Source organism: Eubalaena glacialis, chromosome 5 (genome assembly GCF_028564815.1).
Source record: "Eubalaena glacialis isolate mEubGla1 chromosome 5, mEubGla1.1.hap2.+ XY, whole genome shotgun sequence".
In the NCBI taxonomy this organism is placed as follows: Eukaryota; Metazoa; Chordata; class Mammalia; order Artiodactyla; family Balaenidae; genus Eubalaena; species Eubalaena glacialis.
The window spans coordinates 109,448,748-109,462,807 of NC_083720.1; the positions used below are offsets into that span (position 1 = coordinate 109,448,748).

General features: G+C 38.5%; 1 protein-coding gene across 1 annotated transcript; it reads left to right on the forward strand.

The window, feature by feature from the left end:
• Positions 1–686: 686 nt before the first annotated feature.
• TRIM75 (tripartite motif containing 75) lies at positions 687–2,093 on the forward strand. The gene is made up of 2 exons (XM_061191029.1): positions 687–878; positions 993–2,093. The coding sequence occupies exons 1-2, from the start codon at positions 687–689 to the stop codon at positions 2,091–2,093; spliced, it is 1,293 nt and encodes a 430-aa protein (XP_061047012.1).
• The last annotated feature ends 11,967 nt before the right edge of the window (positions 2,094–14,060 follow it).

Genomic DNA, 14,060 nt, shown 5'->3' on the forward strand with positions numbered 1-14,060 from the left:
TAAGTGAAAAGTAAATTTTGATGTATTATGAATTCAGTGCTGTTAGAAGTATCTGTGGTTTAAGCCAAAAAGTACCAGTTTTTTATTATTAGATTTTTGACAAGATTGAAATTATTGAAGCTGGGTTGTTTATTCTTTAACCAGATTCTCTTAGAAACGGGATGTTATGTAACTTTCCCCAGGTCCCCAGATAGGAGGTGACTGAGGGGGAGTCCCATCCAGGCCCTGGGCTCTTGTCCTCAAGCCCACACACTTTCCACAGTCCCAGGACCTGGTCCCATCAACCTGTGGTCCATGTGGGTGTAGGTGGGCGGTGGTGGAGGGGAGGATCAGAGGATGCCTTACTGTGGCAGTGAGAGTCCCTAAAGACACAGGGCAGCCTTTTCACAGGAAGGATTATTTTCTCATCCCCAGGAAGGAAAAGGCACTTTGGAGCTGTGTCTGCTCTCTGACCCAGAGAGTTGCTGAGCTTGGCTTCACACCCTGGAGCTGCTGAGGGCAGCGAGTCACCCAGCTGCTCTATGATAGGCCACAGGAGTGAAGGAAGCCTCTCTGAACACCTGCCTGCACCCCAGAGTCCTGCAACATCCAGGACAGGAAGGAGGGAGACCCGAGGGTGCACCTGCCACTCAGCGCAGAGACCCAGTAGCCCGGCCTCCTAAGAAACCCACCTCAGTGCAGCCCCGATGGCAGCGGCAGCGGCCCTGGTTGGACTCCAGGCAGAAGCCAATTGTTCCATCTGTCTGGAGGGCCTGAGAGACCCCGTCACCATGGAGTGCGGGCACAACTTCTGCCGCTCCTGCATCCAGCGGTCCTGGGCTCACCTGGAGGACAGGTTCCCTTGCCCCGTGTGCCGCCACCCGTGCCAAGAGCGGCCGGTGAGGAGCAACACCCAGCTGGGCAGGATGATCCAGGTGGCCAGGCTGCTCCAGAGCAGCTAGGGCAACCGGAGGAGGAGCGAGGAGCTGCGCCTGTGCGAGCTGCACCGCCAGGTTCTGAGCCTCTTCTGCGAGGAACACGTGGAGGTGCTGTGTCCCCTGTGCTCACGGACCCCTGAGCACCAGGGCCACTTGGTGAGGCCGGTGGGCGAGGCCGCCGCTGACCACCGGCAGAGGCTCGGCGCTCACGTGGAGCCTTTGAAGAGGCGGGTGGCAGATGCCCACAGCCTGGTGGCCGCGCAGGACAGAAAGCTGCTGGAGCTGCGGGAGCTGGTGCCGCGCCAGCGGCTGGATCTGGCCTCGGAGTTCCGGCAGCTGAGTCGGGCTGTGGACGGCGAGCAGGAGGCCGTCGTGGCGAGGCTGGTCCAGGAGGAGCAGGACATCCAGGAGCAGCTGGGCGTCAACATCACCGCCTTCTCAGACCACATCTGCGAGCTGCGGGGCCTCCTACAGGAGGTGACAGAGAGAAGCGTGCTGCCTGGAGCCAGGCTGCTGAGCGGCATAGGGGGCGTCCTGGGCAGGTGCGAGCGTCTGAAGTGCCCCGACGTCTACTCCTTCCAGCTGAGGCGGGAACGCTGCAGCCTGCCCCCGCAGCCCTCGGCTCTGCAGAAAATCATTCAGAAGTTCCGGGAGGACGTGACCCTGGACCCCGAGACAGCGCATCCCAACCTGCTCGTGTCCGAGGATAGAAAGTCGGTGACGTTTGCGAGGAGCAGGCAGCTTTTTCCGCCAAGAGCGCAGAGATTCTGCACGGAGCCTGCGGTGCTGGGCTCGGTGGGCTTTGCCAGCGGCGGGCGGTACTGGGAGGGGCGGGTGGGCGGGGCCGCGTGGGCCGTGGGCGTCTGCGCAGACTCCGCCTCCAGGACCGGCGCTGGGCGCCTGGAGGGACAGAGACGCCTCTGGACTCTGGGGCTGCGCGGAGGGGATTGTGAGGCCCGCGGGCCGGGGGGCGCCGTTCCCCTGGAGCTGAAGGAGGAGCCTGGCGGGATCGGCGTGTATCTGGACTATGAGTTGGGCGCGATTTCCTTCTACAGTTGGAAGGACAGGTCCCACATCCACTCTTTCACCGATAAATTTTCTGAGATCCTAAAGCCCTATTTCTCTATCGGATGCTATACTCAACCTCTTACAATCTGCGCAGTAAGAGATTACTAAGGATGATCTTTGACTTTGCTTCTTTTTCTTCCTGAAATTTATGGACAGTAGGTAGAATGTTTACAACTGTCCTTACATCTGGCACCGAGACTTTTTTTTTTAATGTTTACTTGACTTAAAGTCATGAAGAAAGTTTTTCTCATTTTGTTTTCTATTTTGTTGTTGGTGTTTCCATAGCAGTAGAGATGTTGTGGGAACTAACAGGGACGTGGAGTTTAACTGTAAAGTGTTTCTGGAATTCTAACGTTGCAGCCTGTAAGATTGTAATTTCACAGCTTCAGTAAATGTGTGAACACTTGCATATTTCCTATACCTATACATTTACCTGTTCCATAAGCCCCTTACACGTTCCATGTGGGAGAGGAAACACACCTGTGTGGAGACAGTTCTCAGAGGGCATCTTGCACATGTCGGGAGCAAGGGACCGACCAGTCAGGACTGTGTTTCCCAGGATGTTTTTATGGGAAACAGCCTTGAAAGATAGAGGTGGCATCTCCATCAGAGCACAGGCAGGTTTGTATACTGTCCAGTCTCCCTCGAGGGCAAAGGTCAGGCAGATTTATTGCCCATTATACAGGGGTTGGGTTTTGCTCATTACCAGTAGTACATCTAAATTACTCTCTTACCTGAAATTTGAGATTGTCCAGTAACTATGACATTATGTGAGATGATTTATACATCTTCCTAGGAGATATTTGACATAGAAAAAGATCAGTCTTATACTTTTCCTTGGTTTTTTAATTTTGGGGGCCTAATAACACCCCCTCCCCCACTGTGACATGTGTGATCATAGTTCCCCAGCCAGGGATAGAACCTGCGCCCAATGCAGTGAAAGCTCCGAGTCTTAACCACTGCACCTCCAGGGAAGTTCCCCTAAATACTTGCAGATCGTCCCTGCTCCTTCCTGTGCTTGGGGAGGTTTGTTTCCATGTCTCAACAGGGTTAAACTGGCTGCTACTTTTCTCTTCCTGGTTCCAACATTTAAGCATGTTTCTATTCTGTTTCTAATTTTCACAGTAGCTTATTTCATCTTTGAGTGTGACTCATCTATTTTTGTTTTGTTATGAAAAGCAGGCATATAAGATTGTGTAGTAAACATGTAGATACAATTTAAAGGAGAATAGTAAAATTAGTACCCATGCATAAAACACCTAGGTGAAGAAATAAAACATTACACGGTGGCTCAGAGGCCCCATGGATTCTAACACACTATGTCACCCCCATTTTCCTCAGCTTGAAGCATCCAGTATCTTGATATTAATAATTCCTTTGTTTTTCTTGAAAGGTTTACCACACATGCATATCTTTACAACCAATAAAGTTATATTCTAAAAAGCCAGAGACCAATAAGAAACCTCACTGAATACTCAATTTATTTTACCACATAATAGACTAAATGAAAACAAGTCTCATGATTATCTCAGATGGCAGAAAAATCATTTGATAAAATTCATCATCCATAGTTATGGACTGAATGTGTCCCACCACAAACCGTATTCAGAGGTGGGGCACTTAAGTAGGTAATCAAGGTTAAATGAAAATGGGGACAAATCTAATATGACCAGTCAGTGATTTAAAAAAGGAAAATTTAGCAAATTAGGAAAAGGTCATTGCCTTAATGTGTTAGTTGATATCTACCAAAACCCACCGCAGTGATGAAATTCTGTTAGTGTTCTGCCTGACAATGGACCTCAAACAAGGATTCTTGCTATCACCTGTTTAACATGGTGTTGGGCCCTACTTCAATGACTGTCCTCAAAAGAAGAAAGACACCAGTGATGTGCATGCATAGGGAAAAGGCCATGGGAGGGCACGGAGAGAGGTTATCTGCAAGCCAAGGAGGCCTCAGTAGAAAACAAACCTGCAGACACCTTGATCTTGGACCTCCAGAACTGCAAGAAAATAAATTTGTTTTGTTTAAGCCAGTCAGTCTGTGGCGTTTTGTAAGTCAGCTTTCCCAGGTTAATACATGGAGTCATGAGAAGAAAAAAAAAAAATTTAGAAAATTAGACAGTGAAGGGAACTTCCTTAATCTGTTGAAGGATATCTACCAAAACCCTACAGCACTGATAAAATTCTGATAGTTTTCTCTTAGAATGGAAATGCGACACCTATTCAACAATGCTTTGGCATTCATAAGCAGCACAAACAGGCAAGGAGGGAACAAGTATAATGATTGGAAAGAAAAAAATAGAAATTTTCCTATTATTAAATGATATGATTTTTTACATAGAAAACCCCAAATGATTTACAAATGAATTTAATACATATGTAAATTTTGCAAGGTTGCTACATACAAGATCAATATGCAAAATTCAAGTGCATTTCTGTATAAGAGCATCAATCAGAAAATGAAACTTGCCATTTGTAATAGAACCAAAAAATAGCAAATACCTAGGAAGAAATCTCACAAAAATATGCATGTCTCTGCACAGATGATTGTAAATCATTACAGAGAAAATCTTTAAAAGGACAAAAATAGATGAGAGGACTTACCACATAAAATATTAAGAAGATTGAATGTTATAATGATGTCATTTCCCCCCCAATTAAATTTCAGTCTTTTAATGAGGAGAAGGGATCCAGAATATTAAACTGATTCTGTGTATATAAGTCAACTCCAGCCACATATGAATGAACATACTATAGGGCATTTGGGAGCTAAAATAGAGGAATATCTTCATGACCTCGCAATTAAAATTTGTTTTTAGTTAATATCTACAAAAATGCACCTGCCATGAAGGAAAATGTAAGTTTGACCATATGAAATTTTAGACTTCCTTTTAATTAGACAGCAGTATAAAGAGAGTGCAGGGAAATTTGAGAAAAGATATTTCCAATTTATACAACTGACAAAGGGCTACAAATATTATTCCACATTTATACCCGAGCAAGATGCCTTGCCAGAGTCTTCATGCTTCAAAGGGAACTGCAGATTACAACACACACACACACACACACACGAACACACTAATACACTCATGGTTTCCTCTCAGAATGTGGTGCTCAGTGCTAAGCACCTATAACATGAAATATCCACATGCGACTAATACCAATCAGGTTTAAAACAAATGCTTCTCTAAATAACTAACCTTCCACCCTCTAAACAAAAGAAGTCCTGGAAAATTGTGTTATAATGTTGTTAAGAGGGGACTTAGAAAACTCTAAACACTCCACCCAAAACCTGTGAGAATAAGCAAATTCAGTGAAGTTGCAAGATACAGAATCAATAGCCCAAAATTTCCTGTTTCCATATACTAACAACAAACTATTAGAAAGATAAATTAAGAAAACAATCCCATTTAAAAACACAAACAAATTGAACCAAGGAAGGGAAAGACATGTACAGTGATGAAAGAAATTGAAGAAGATATTAATAAATAGATATTCTATGTTCATGGATTAGAAGATTTAATATTGTTAAAATGTCTATACTACCCAAAGCAATCTACGGATTCAACACAATCGCTATCAAAATACCAATGACATTTTTCTTTTTTTTTTTAACATTTTTTTAATTGATGTGTAGTTGATGTACATATTATATAAGTTACAGGTGTACAATATAGTGATATACAATTTTTTTCTGTCAATCCCAAACTCCCTAACTATCCCTCTGCCCCACCCTCCCCCCCTGGTAACCATAAGTTTGTTCTCTGAGTCTGTGAGTTTGTTTGTCTTTTGTAAATAAGTTCACTTGTATCATTTTTAAAATTCCACATATAAGTGATATCATATAATATTTCTCTTTCTCTGTCTGACTTACTTCACTCAGTATGACAGTCTCTAGGTCCATTCATGTTGTTGCAAATGGCATTATTTCATTCTTTTTAATAGCTGAGTAATATTCCATTGTGTACATGTACCACAACTTCTTTATCTGTTCCTCTGTCAAAGGACATTTAGGTTGCTTCCAGGTCTTGGCTACTTTAAACAGTGCTGCAGTGAATATTGGGGTGCTTGTATCCTTTCAGACCATATTTTTCTCTGGATATATGCCCAAGAGTGGGATTGCAGGGTCATATGGTAGTTCTATTTTTAGTTTTTTGAGGAACCTCCATACTGTTCTCCACAGTGACTGTACCAATTTACATTCCCACCAACAGTGAAGGAGGGTTCCCTTCTCTCCACACCCTCTGCAGCATTTATTATTTGTAGACATTTTGATGATAGCCATTCTGACTGGTGTGAGGTGATACCTCATTGTAGTTTTGATTTGCATTTCTCTAATAATTAGTGATGTTGAGCAGCTTTTCATGTGCTTCTTGGCCATCTGTCTGTCTTTTCTGGAGAAATGTCTATTTAGATCTTCTGCCCGTTTTTTGATTGGGTTGTTTGGTATTTTGTTGTTGAGTTGTATCAGCTGTTTGTATATTTTGGAGATTAAGTCCTTGTCGGTTACATTAAATGGTAATTTTTAAAACTGCTCTTTTGTGGTATGATTGATATACAAAAAGCTGTACATATTTAATGTATACAACTTGATGAGTTTGCATATACATATACATCCATGAAAACATCACCACAATTTATGCCATAAACATATCCATCACCTCCCAAAGTTTCCTCCCTCTCTATTTTTTTATTATTATTATCATTATTATTAAATGGTAATTTTGATGAACCATTAGTAATTTGATATGGATTGTATTGAATCTGTAGATTGTCTTGTGTTGTATAGTCATTTTGACAATACTGATACTTCCAGTCAAAGAACATGGTACATCTTTCTATCTGTTTGTGTTGTATTTGATTTCTTTCATCAGCATCTTATAGTTTTTGGAGTATAGGTCTTTTGCCTCCTTAGGTAGGTTTATTCCTAGGCATTTTATCCTTTTTTTGTGCAATAGAAATTTTTGAATTTTGAATTCAAGTTTCTTGAATTTCTCTTTCTGATCTTTCGTTGTTAGTGTCTAGAAATGCAACAGCTTTCTCTGTATTAATTTCGTATCCTGCAACTTTACCAAATTCATTGATGAGCTCTAGTAGTTTTCTGGTAGCTTCTTTAGGATTTTCTATGTATAGTATCATGTCATCTGCAAACGGTGACAGTTTAACTTCTTTTCAAATTTGGATTCCTTTTATTTCTTTTTCTTCTCTGATTGCCAGTGGCATTTTTCATAGAAATAGAACAAACAATCCTAAAATTTGGATGGCACCACCCAAGATCCCCAATAACCAAAGAAATTTTAAGAAAGAAGAAAGCTGGAAACATCATGCTTCCTAATTTCAAACTCTATTACAAGAATTTAGTAATCAAAACAGTAAAGTATTGGAATAAAAACAGGCACATAGAACAATGGAACAGAGGAGAGAGCCCAGAAATAAACCCAGGCATACATAATTAATGACAAAGGAGCCAAGAATATGAAATAAAGAAATGACAATTTCTTCAATAAATGGTATTGGGAAAATTGGACAGCTACATGCAAAAGAATGAATCTTATACTATGCACTACCTTATACTATACACAAAAAAACTCAAAATGGATTAAAGACTTGAATATAAGATGTGAAACCATAAAAATCCTAGAAGAAAACATAGATGTTAAGCTCCTTGATATTGGTTCTGGCAATGATTTTTTGAATCTGACACCAAAAGCAAAGGCAACAAAAGCAAAAATAAACAAGTGGGACTACGTCAAACTAAAAAGTTTCTGCACAGCAAAGGAAGCCATCAAGAAAATAAAAAGGCAACCCTAAATGCGAGAAAATATTTGCAAATCATACAGCTGATAAGGCGTTAATATCCAAAATACAAAGAGAGCTCATACAATTCAGTAGCAAAAACAGAAAACAAACAAAAACCCCACAAAGCAACAACAACAAAACAAAGAATCCAATTAAACATGAGCAGAAGATCTTAATAGACATTTTCTTCCAAGAAGACATACAGATGGCCAACAGACACGTGAAAAAATGATGAGCATCAGTAAACATCAGGGAAATGCAAATCAAAGCCACTGTTAGATATCACCTCACACCTGTCAAAATGGTTATTACCAAAAAGACAAGAAATAACAAGTGTTGGTGAGGATGTGGACAATAGGTAACACTTGTGCACTTTTGGTTGGAATGTAAATTGGTGCAGCCTCTATGGAAAACAGTATGGAGGGTCCTCAAAAAATTAAAAATAGAACTACCATATGATCCAGCAATTCCACTTCAGGGTATTATCTTAAGAAAATAAAAACATTAACTTGTAAACGTGTATGCACTCCCATGTTTTTTGCAGCAGTATTTACAATTGGCAAGACATGGGAACAACCTAAGTGTTCACTGAGGGATAAATGGATAAAGAAGATGTAGTATATATACAATGGAATATTTTTCAGCCATAAAGAAGAATATAATATTGCCATTTGTGACAACATGGATGGACTAAGAGTGTGTTATTTTAATTGAAATAAGTCAGACAGAGAAAGACAAGTAGTGTATGATTTCATCTACATGTGGAATTTAAAAAGAAAAAACAAAAACAACAAGCTCATAGATTCAGAAAACAGATTGGAACATTGGTGGTTGCCAAAAGTGTGGGGGTGAATGGTGGGTGAAATGAGTGAAAGTGGTCAAAGGGTACCAACTTCCAGTCATAAAATAAAGAAGTCATGGGGATTTAATAAACAGTGTGGTGACTATACTTAATAAGACTGTATTACATATCTGAAAGTTGCTAAGTTTAAATTTTTTTATTGAAGTATAGTTGATTTACACTATTGTGTAAATTTCAGTTGTACACCACAGTGATTCACTTATATATATAAATGCATATATATACATATTTTTAGATTATTTTTTATTATAAGCTATTACAAGATATTGAATATAGTTCCCCTGCTATACAAATAAATCTTAAAAGTCCTCATCATAAGAAAAAAATAAATCAAAAAAGTCCTCATCATAAGAAAAAAAATTTTTATAACTCTGTATTGTGATGTAACTATGATGATAACTAGACTTACTGCAGTGATCATTTCACAATATATACAATTATCAAATCATTAGATTATACATCTGAAACTAATATAAAGTTTCATATCAATTATGCCTCGATTAAAAAAAAAAGAGGACCCAGATTTGAGCATTTAATAAAACTAACTAAATTTTCAAAAAATTAAACTTCCCAGGTTTAATTAAATAATTTATTTAAAATATTGATAATTAGATAATTTGTATTTTTGTAATATAAATAGTTTATTTCAATTATTTTAGAGAGAAGAACATTTTTTTAAAGAAATAGAACTTAAATCGTATATGGATCTAGAGATTGCTTAAAGAGATGCTGACAATCATGACATGTAAGAGTAGTTTATGTCATTAAATTAAAATATTTTATAATTTCTTTGATAAAATTAATTCATGATCTGCAATCCCATTGCAGTGTTTGATGTGATATACAAAAGTCATGGTTTGTTTCCAAATCTAAATATTGATTGAAGCATTTTTTTTGAAATTCCAGGTATTACTGCATTAGCAGAGTGCAGTTTCTAAAATTAAAAATTTAAAATAAAACAGGTTTGAGAAAAAACACTCAAGAAAACTTGTTCAGATGGCATTACTGTCAGTAGAAGGCACATTTTGTGAATGTCTTGATAACAACATATTTTTTCCTGAAATAAAGGCAAGAAAAAATGTGTACAAAACATAAATGAATTATATATGAATGAATTATATAAGAATTATTTTATTATTCATCCAAACATTGACAGCCATCAACTGAACACCAAGAAATGCCCAATTAATTATATTCTTACATTTACTTGCATATATTTAAAGTGTAGAGCTTGATAAGCTTTGCCCATCACCATAATCAAGATAGCAAACATCTTCAGCATCCCCCAATCCTTCCTCATGGCTTTCTGTAATCTCTTTCTTCTGCTTCGCTCCTCCTCTCATTTTATCACCAGGCAACCATTGATCTGCTTCCTGTCACTATAGATTAGTTCGCACTTTTTAGAATTTTATATAAATAAAATCGTACTGTATATGCTGTCTTTTGCCTGGCTTCTTTTGTTCAGAATAATATTGTATGAATCAATAGTTCATTCTTTTTATTGCTGAATAGTATTCCATTGCTTAGATATAACACTATCGGGTTATTCATTCACCCACTGATAAACATTTGGGCCAGAAAAAACATCTCTCCATGGGGATTACGAGTTGCGTTTTTGTCCATCTCTTGTCTTATTAGCAACGACTTCAGAGATCAATTTAAGTCCCTTGTTTGGTAGCAGAATATAGACTAGCCTCAGACTACATTGATTGAAAAAAATCATCAAACCCCAATAAAAATGTGTGCAAAGACAGCAACATAATTCATAGATACATACAAAAGGTATACAGATAACCCTTCGACAAGTTCATAGTTTCATTTGCTATGTATTCTTTGCAAATATGCTTAACCCGAATCAAGCCTCTAGAAGTGGTTTTCATTTTACAGTTGCTATGGACTGAATGTTTGTATCCCCCCAGAAGTCTTATATTGAGGCCATAATCCTCAATGTGGTGATATTTGAAGGTGGAGCCTTTGGGAGGTCATTAGTTCATGAGATTAGAGCCCTCAGAAAAGGGATTCGTGCCCTGAGAAGAAGAGACAAGAAAGATATGATCTCTCTCTACCATGTGAAGACAAGCAAGAAGGTGGCCATTTGCAAGCCAGGAAAAGGGCTTTCCCCAGGAACCAAGCTGGCCAGCACCCTGAAATTAGACTTCCCAGCTTATTTCCAGAAATGTGAGAAATAAATGTCTGCTGTTTATGGTATTACCTGAAAGCAGTCTGAACTAAGATGACAGGAAATACAGGGGATACAGAAACAAGTTAAAGGACAGAATAAGGAACTAATCAGTCAAATGTAGAATGTAGAACATTCTACAAGGCAATTGGGCTGGGATTTTCCAAAATTGAATGTCTCTTGCAAAGAAAAAAGGGGCAGGAGAATTGCTCTAGATTCAAAAAACTACAGAGATATAACAACCCAATGCAATGCTTTAACCTTAATTAGATCAAGGATGGGAGTGGTGGTGTAATAAATGTCTGTTTGGGGTGACTATTGGACTATAAAAGCTATTTGGGAAACTATTAGAGAAACTTGAAAAAGAAGATATAATAATAATAATATAATAATAATGGACTTTAATTTTCTTATCTGTGATAATGGTATGCCATTATAAGTAAGAGCATGTCCTCATTATTATGAGATTTCTGCTTAAGCATTCAGGAATGAAATATTATGATATATGTGATTTAACTTCAAATGTTTCAGAAAAACAAACAAACAAAAAAAGGACGATTCAGTTTCACAGATAAGAATCTCTGAAGTCCTAACTCTGTCCTAACAACAAGTAAAAGCTGAACAGATTTGAATAATCAACACCTTTCCTTGAATTTGTAAAAGAGGAGAGAACTCACAGGAAAATCACTGTCCCAAGACTGGAAATCACTTCTCAACACTTTCCAAGACTGATGAATACACTGAGTCACAACTTACAACTGGAAACCCTTTGAGAATGTGTGCTGGTGTGGGAAAACCTGAACTGTAATTGATGAATTGCTGGAGGCTCAGTGGACAACTCTGAGAGCTAGAATTCTCAGAGGACTCAGTATTAGGGAAACCTCTGCAATACTGTGAAATTTACCTCCAGGATCTTGACCAAATTCTCACAGTAAATATCAGAGGAAAATCCCCTTGTGCCTCTATTAGGGGGAAGGAAAAGGAATCATTCTGAAATATGCCAGAGCACTCTATTCCTCTTAACGAGGCTTGCCCTTAGAAGAAGCTAGTTAAGCAGAGCCTAACCTGCTGGGGAATTATCAGAGCTTACCTGAACTGGGGAAAAGGAAATACCCAACACTAGTCAGCTCTAGCCTTCCACGTGGGGAAAGGGAAATACTCAACTCTACCCCACTCCAGCCATCCTGTCCCACCTAAGTAAGAAGGGAGGACTGAGAAGCACATGTGAAGTTCACAGCCCAGAGGCACAAGCTCACTAGATGACTCCATATTCTGATTCCAACTATGTGACATTCTGAAAAAGGCAAAATTATGGAGACAATAAAAAGTGCCAGGGGCTGGGGTGGGAGAGGGAAGAATAGTCAGAGAGGATTTTTAAGGCAGTAAAAATACTGTGTATGATATTATAATGATGGATACGTATCATTATATATTTGTCCAAACCTACAGTATGTACAACACCAAGAGTAAATCCTCATGTAAACTAAGGGCTTGGGGCGATTATAAGTCAACGTAGGTTCGTCGATTTTAACAAATGTACTACTGTGGAAGGGGATGTTGATAACAGGGAGGCTATATTGTGTAGGGGAAGGGGGTACATGGGAATCTCTGTACCTTCCTCCATTTTCATGTGAACCTAAACCTGCTCTAAAAATAAAGTCTTAAACTAAAAAGAAAAAAAACAAGAAGAAAGATATGTATATGTACAGACACACAGAGAAATAAAGTAAATGAGGCAGTTAATTGTTGAATTGTTAAATCTAGATGGAAGGGTGTTTATCATATCATTCTTTCAAGTGTTCATCATGCTTTAAAATTTTCAAAATGAAAAGTTTTGGAAAGAAACTACTGCATTTCCAGGCTGTGGGTTAGTTCTTGGCACACCACAGGCCCTCACGAAGTCTTTGCTAATGAACAAAGCCTGGGATAGATTCCTGGCTCTCTTCATTCCCTGGTGGGTGACTGGGAAAGCTCCTTCCCCTCCCAAAGCCTCAGCCTGCTACTCAGTAAACAACTGGACTGGAGTTGGGAATAAAGAAGATAAATATTTGAGAGCTTTTATTCAAGGATATACGTATTTGCATATACACTTAGAGAAAAAAAGCTTGATAAAACATCTTTCCAGAATTCTGACACTGAGGGAAGAAGTCCTACTAGGAGAACTTGCTTATCTCTCGCTGTGCCTTGAGACCAGGGCTCTCAAAACCACTTGTCTTATCTAGATCTTCTCTAATTTTTGAGACTGAGGAAAAAAAAAAGGGGGGGGGGGGAGAAGCCTTTCTAAATTTAACTTATTTCAACTGTTTAAAAGCTAGTGAGTTTTATATTGTAATATCTGATTCATGACTAAGTTTAGAAAATGAAGTTATGAGATCTCTGGTTGTGTTTCTCTATATGTCTGTGTGCAATGTATATATGTCCTTAACTTTGGATGGTATTATCAAAATTAATTTGACAATGAGCTCTACTTAATTGGCTTAAAGGAAATTGAGTGCTTATATAAATTCTCAAAAATACAGAAGGTAACTGGCCAGAATTAATTTCAGGTTCCCATGGACTGGGAAATATTCAGTATTAAATTAATATGTGGTATTAAACTTAGTTTAAGCTTGTTAATTTAATTAATGTAGACATGTCTTTACAGTCATCAACATTAAGTACTGATACAATACACTTACTGTACCTAGGTTTAATAGAAGTCAAATAAAATCTTATTATATCTATTACAAATCATCAACAAGGAAAATAACTCAATATAAAAAAATTTTTTTGAAGGAAAGTAAATGTAAATGAAATAAGTGCTTTTATGTAAACTCTATAGGAATAATTATATTTTAGGAATGTTTACTTAAGAATAATCCCTCCAGAGATCCGGCAAGTTGAAATTTAGAGTTGTGCTAAATTAAGTTATATGATGAAAGTTTGTTGAATAGCTGGATCATTCCCAAATAAAATAAGATACATCAATTACTAAACAAAGAAACTAAAGGTATTTAAGACTATCAATGAATGTGTTTGGTGCCACCCTGAGATGTTCTCTATAAGAAAGCAAATGTTTTTAGGAATTATCATTGGTATTTTCACCAATCTACAGAATGCTAATGTAAAAGACAACTCATAATGGCTTACTTCTTGGTTGTCACTAGAAATTAAGGTTTTTAAGAATTGAGGACTCTAATTTAAACATGTAATTAAAGCTAATAAAAGAAATAAAGGAAACATTTCAGTATACAGT

Excerpts from the sequence above, each read along its gene's own strand:
- TRIM75 (XM_061191029.1), top strand. The coding sequence starts at position 687 with ATGGCAGCGGCAGCGGCCCTGGTTGGACTCCAGGCAGAAGCCAATTGT. Across the intron at positions 879-992 it reads ACCCGTGCCAAGAGCGGCCG|GTTCTGAGCCTCTTCTGCGA; the intron begins GTGAGGAGCAAC and ends CTGCACCGCCAG.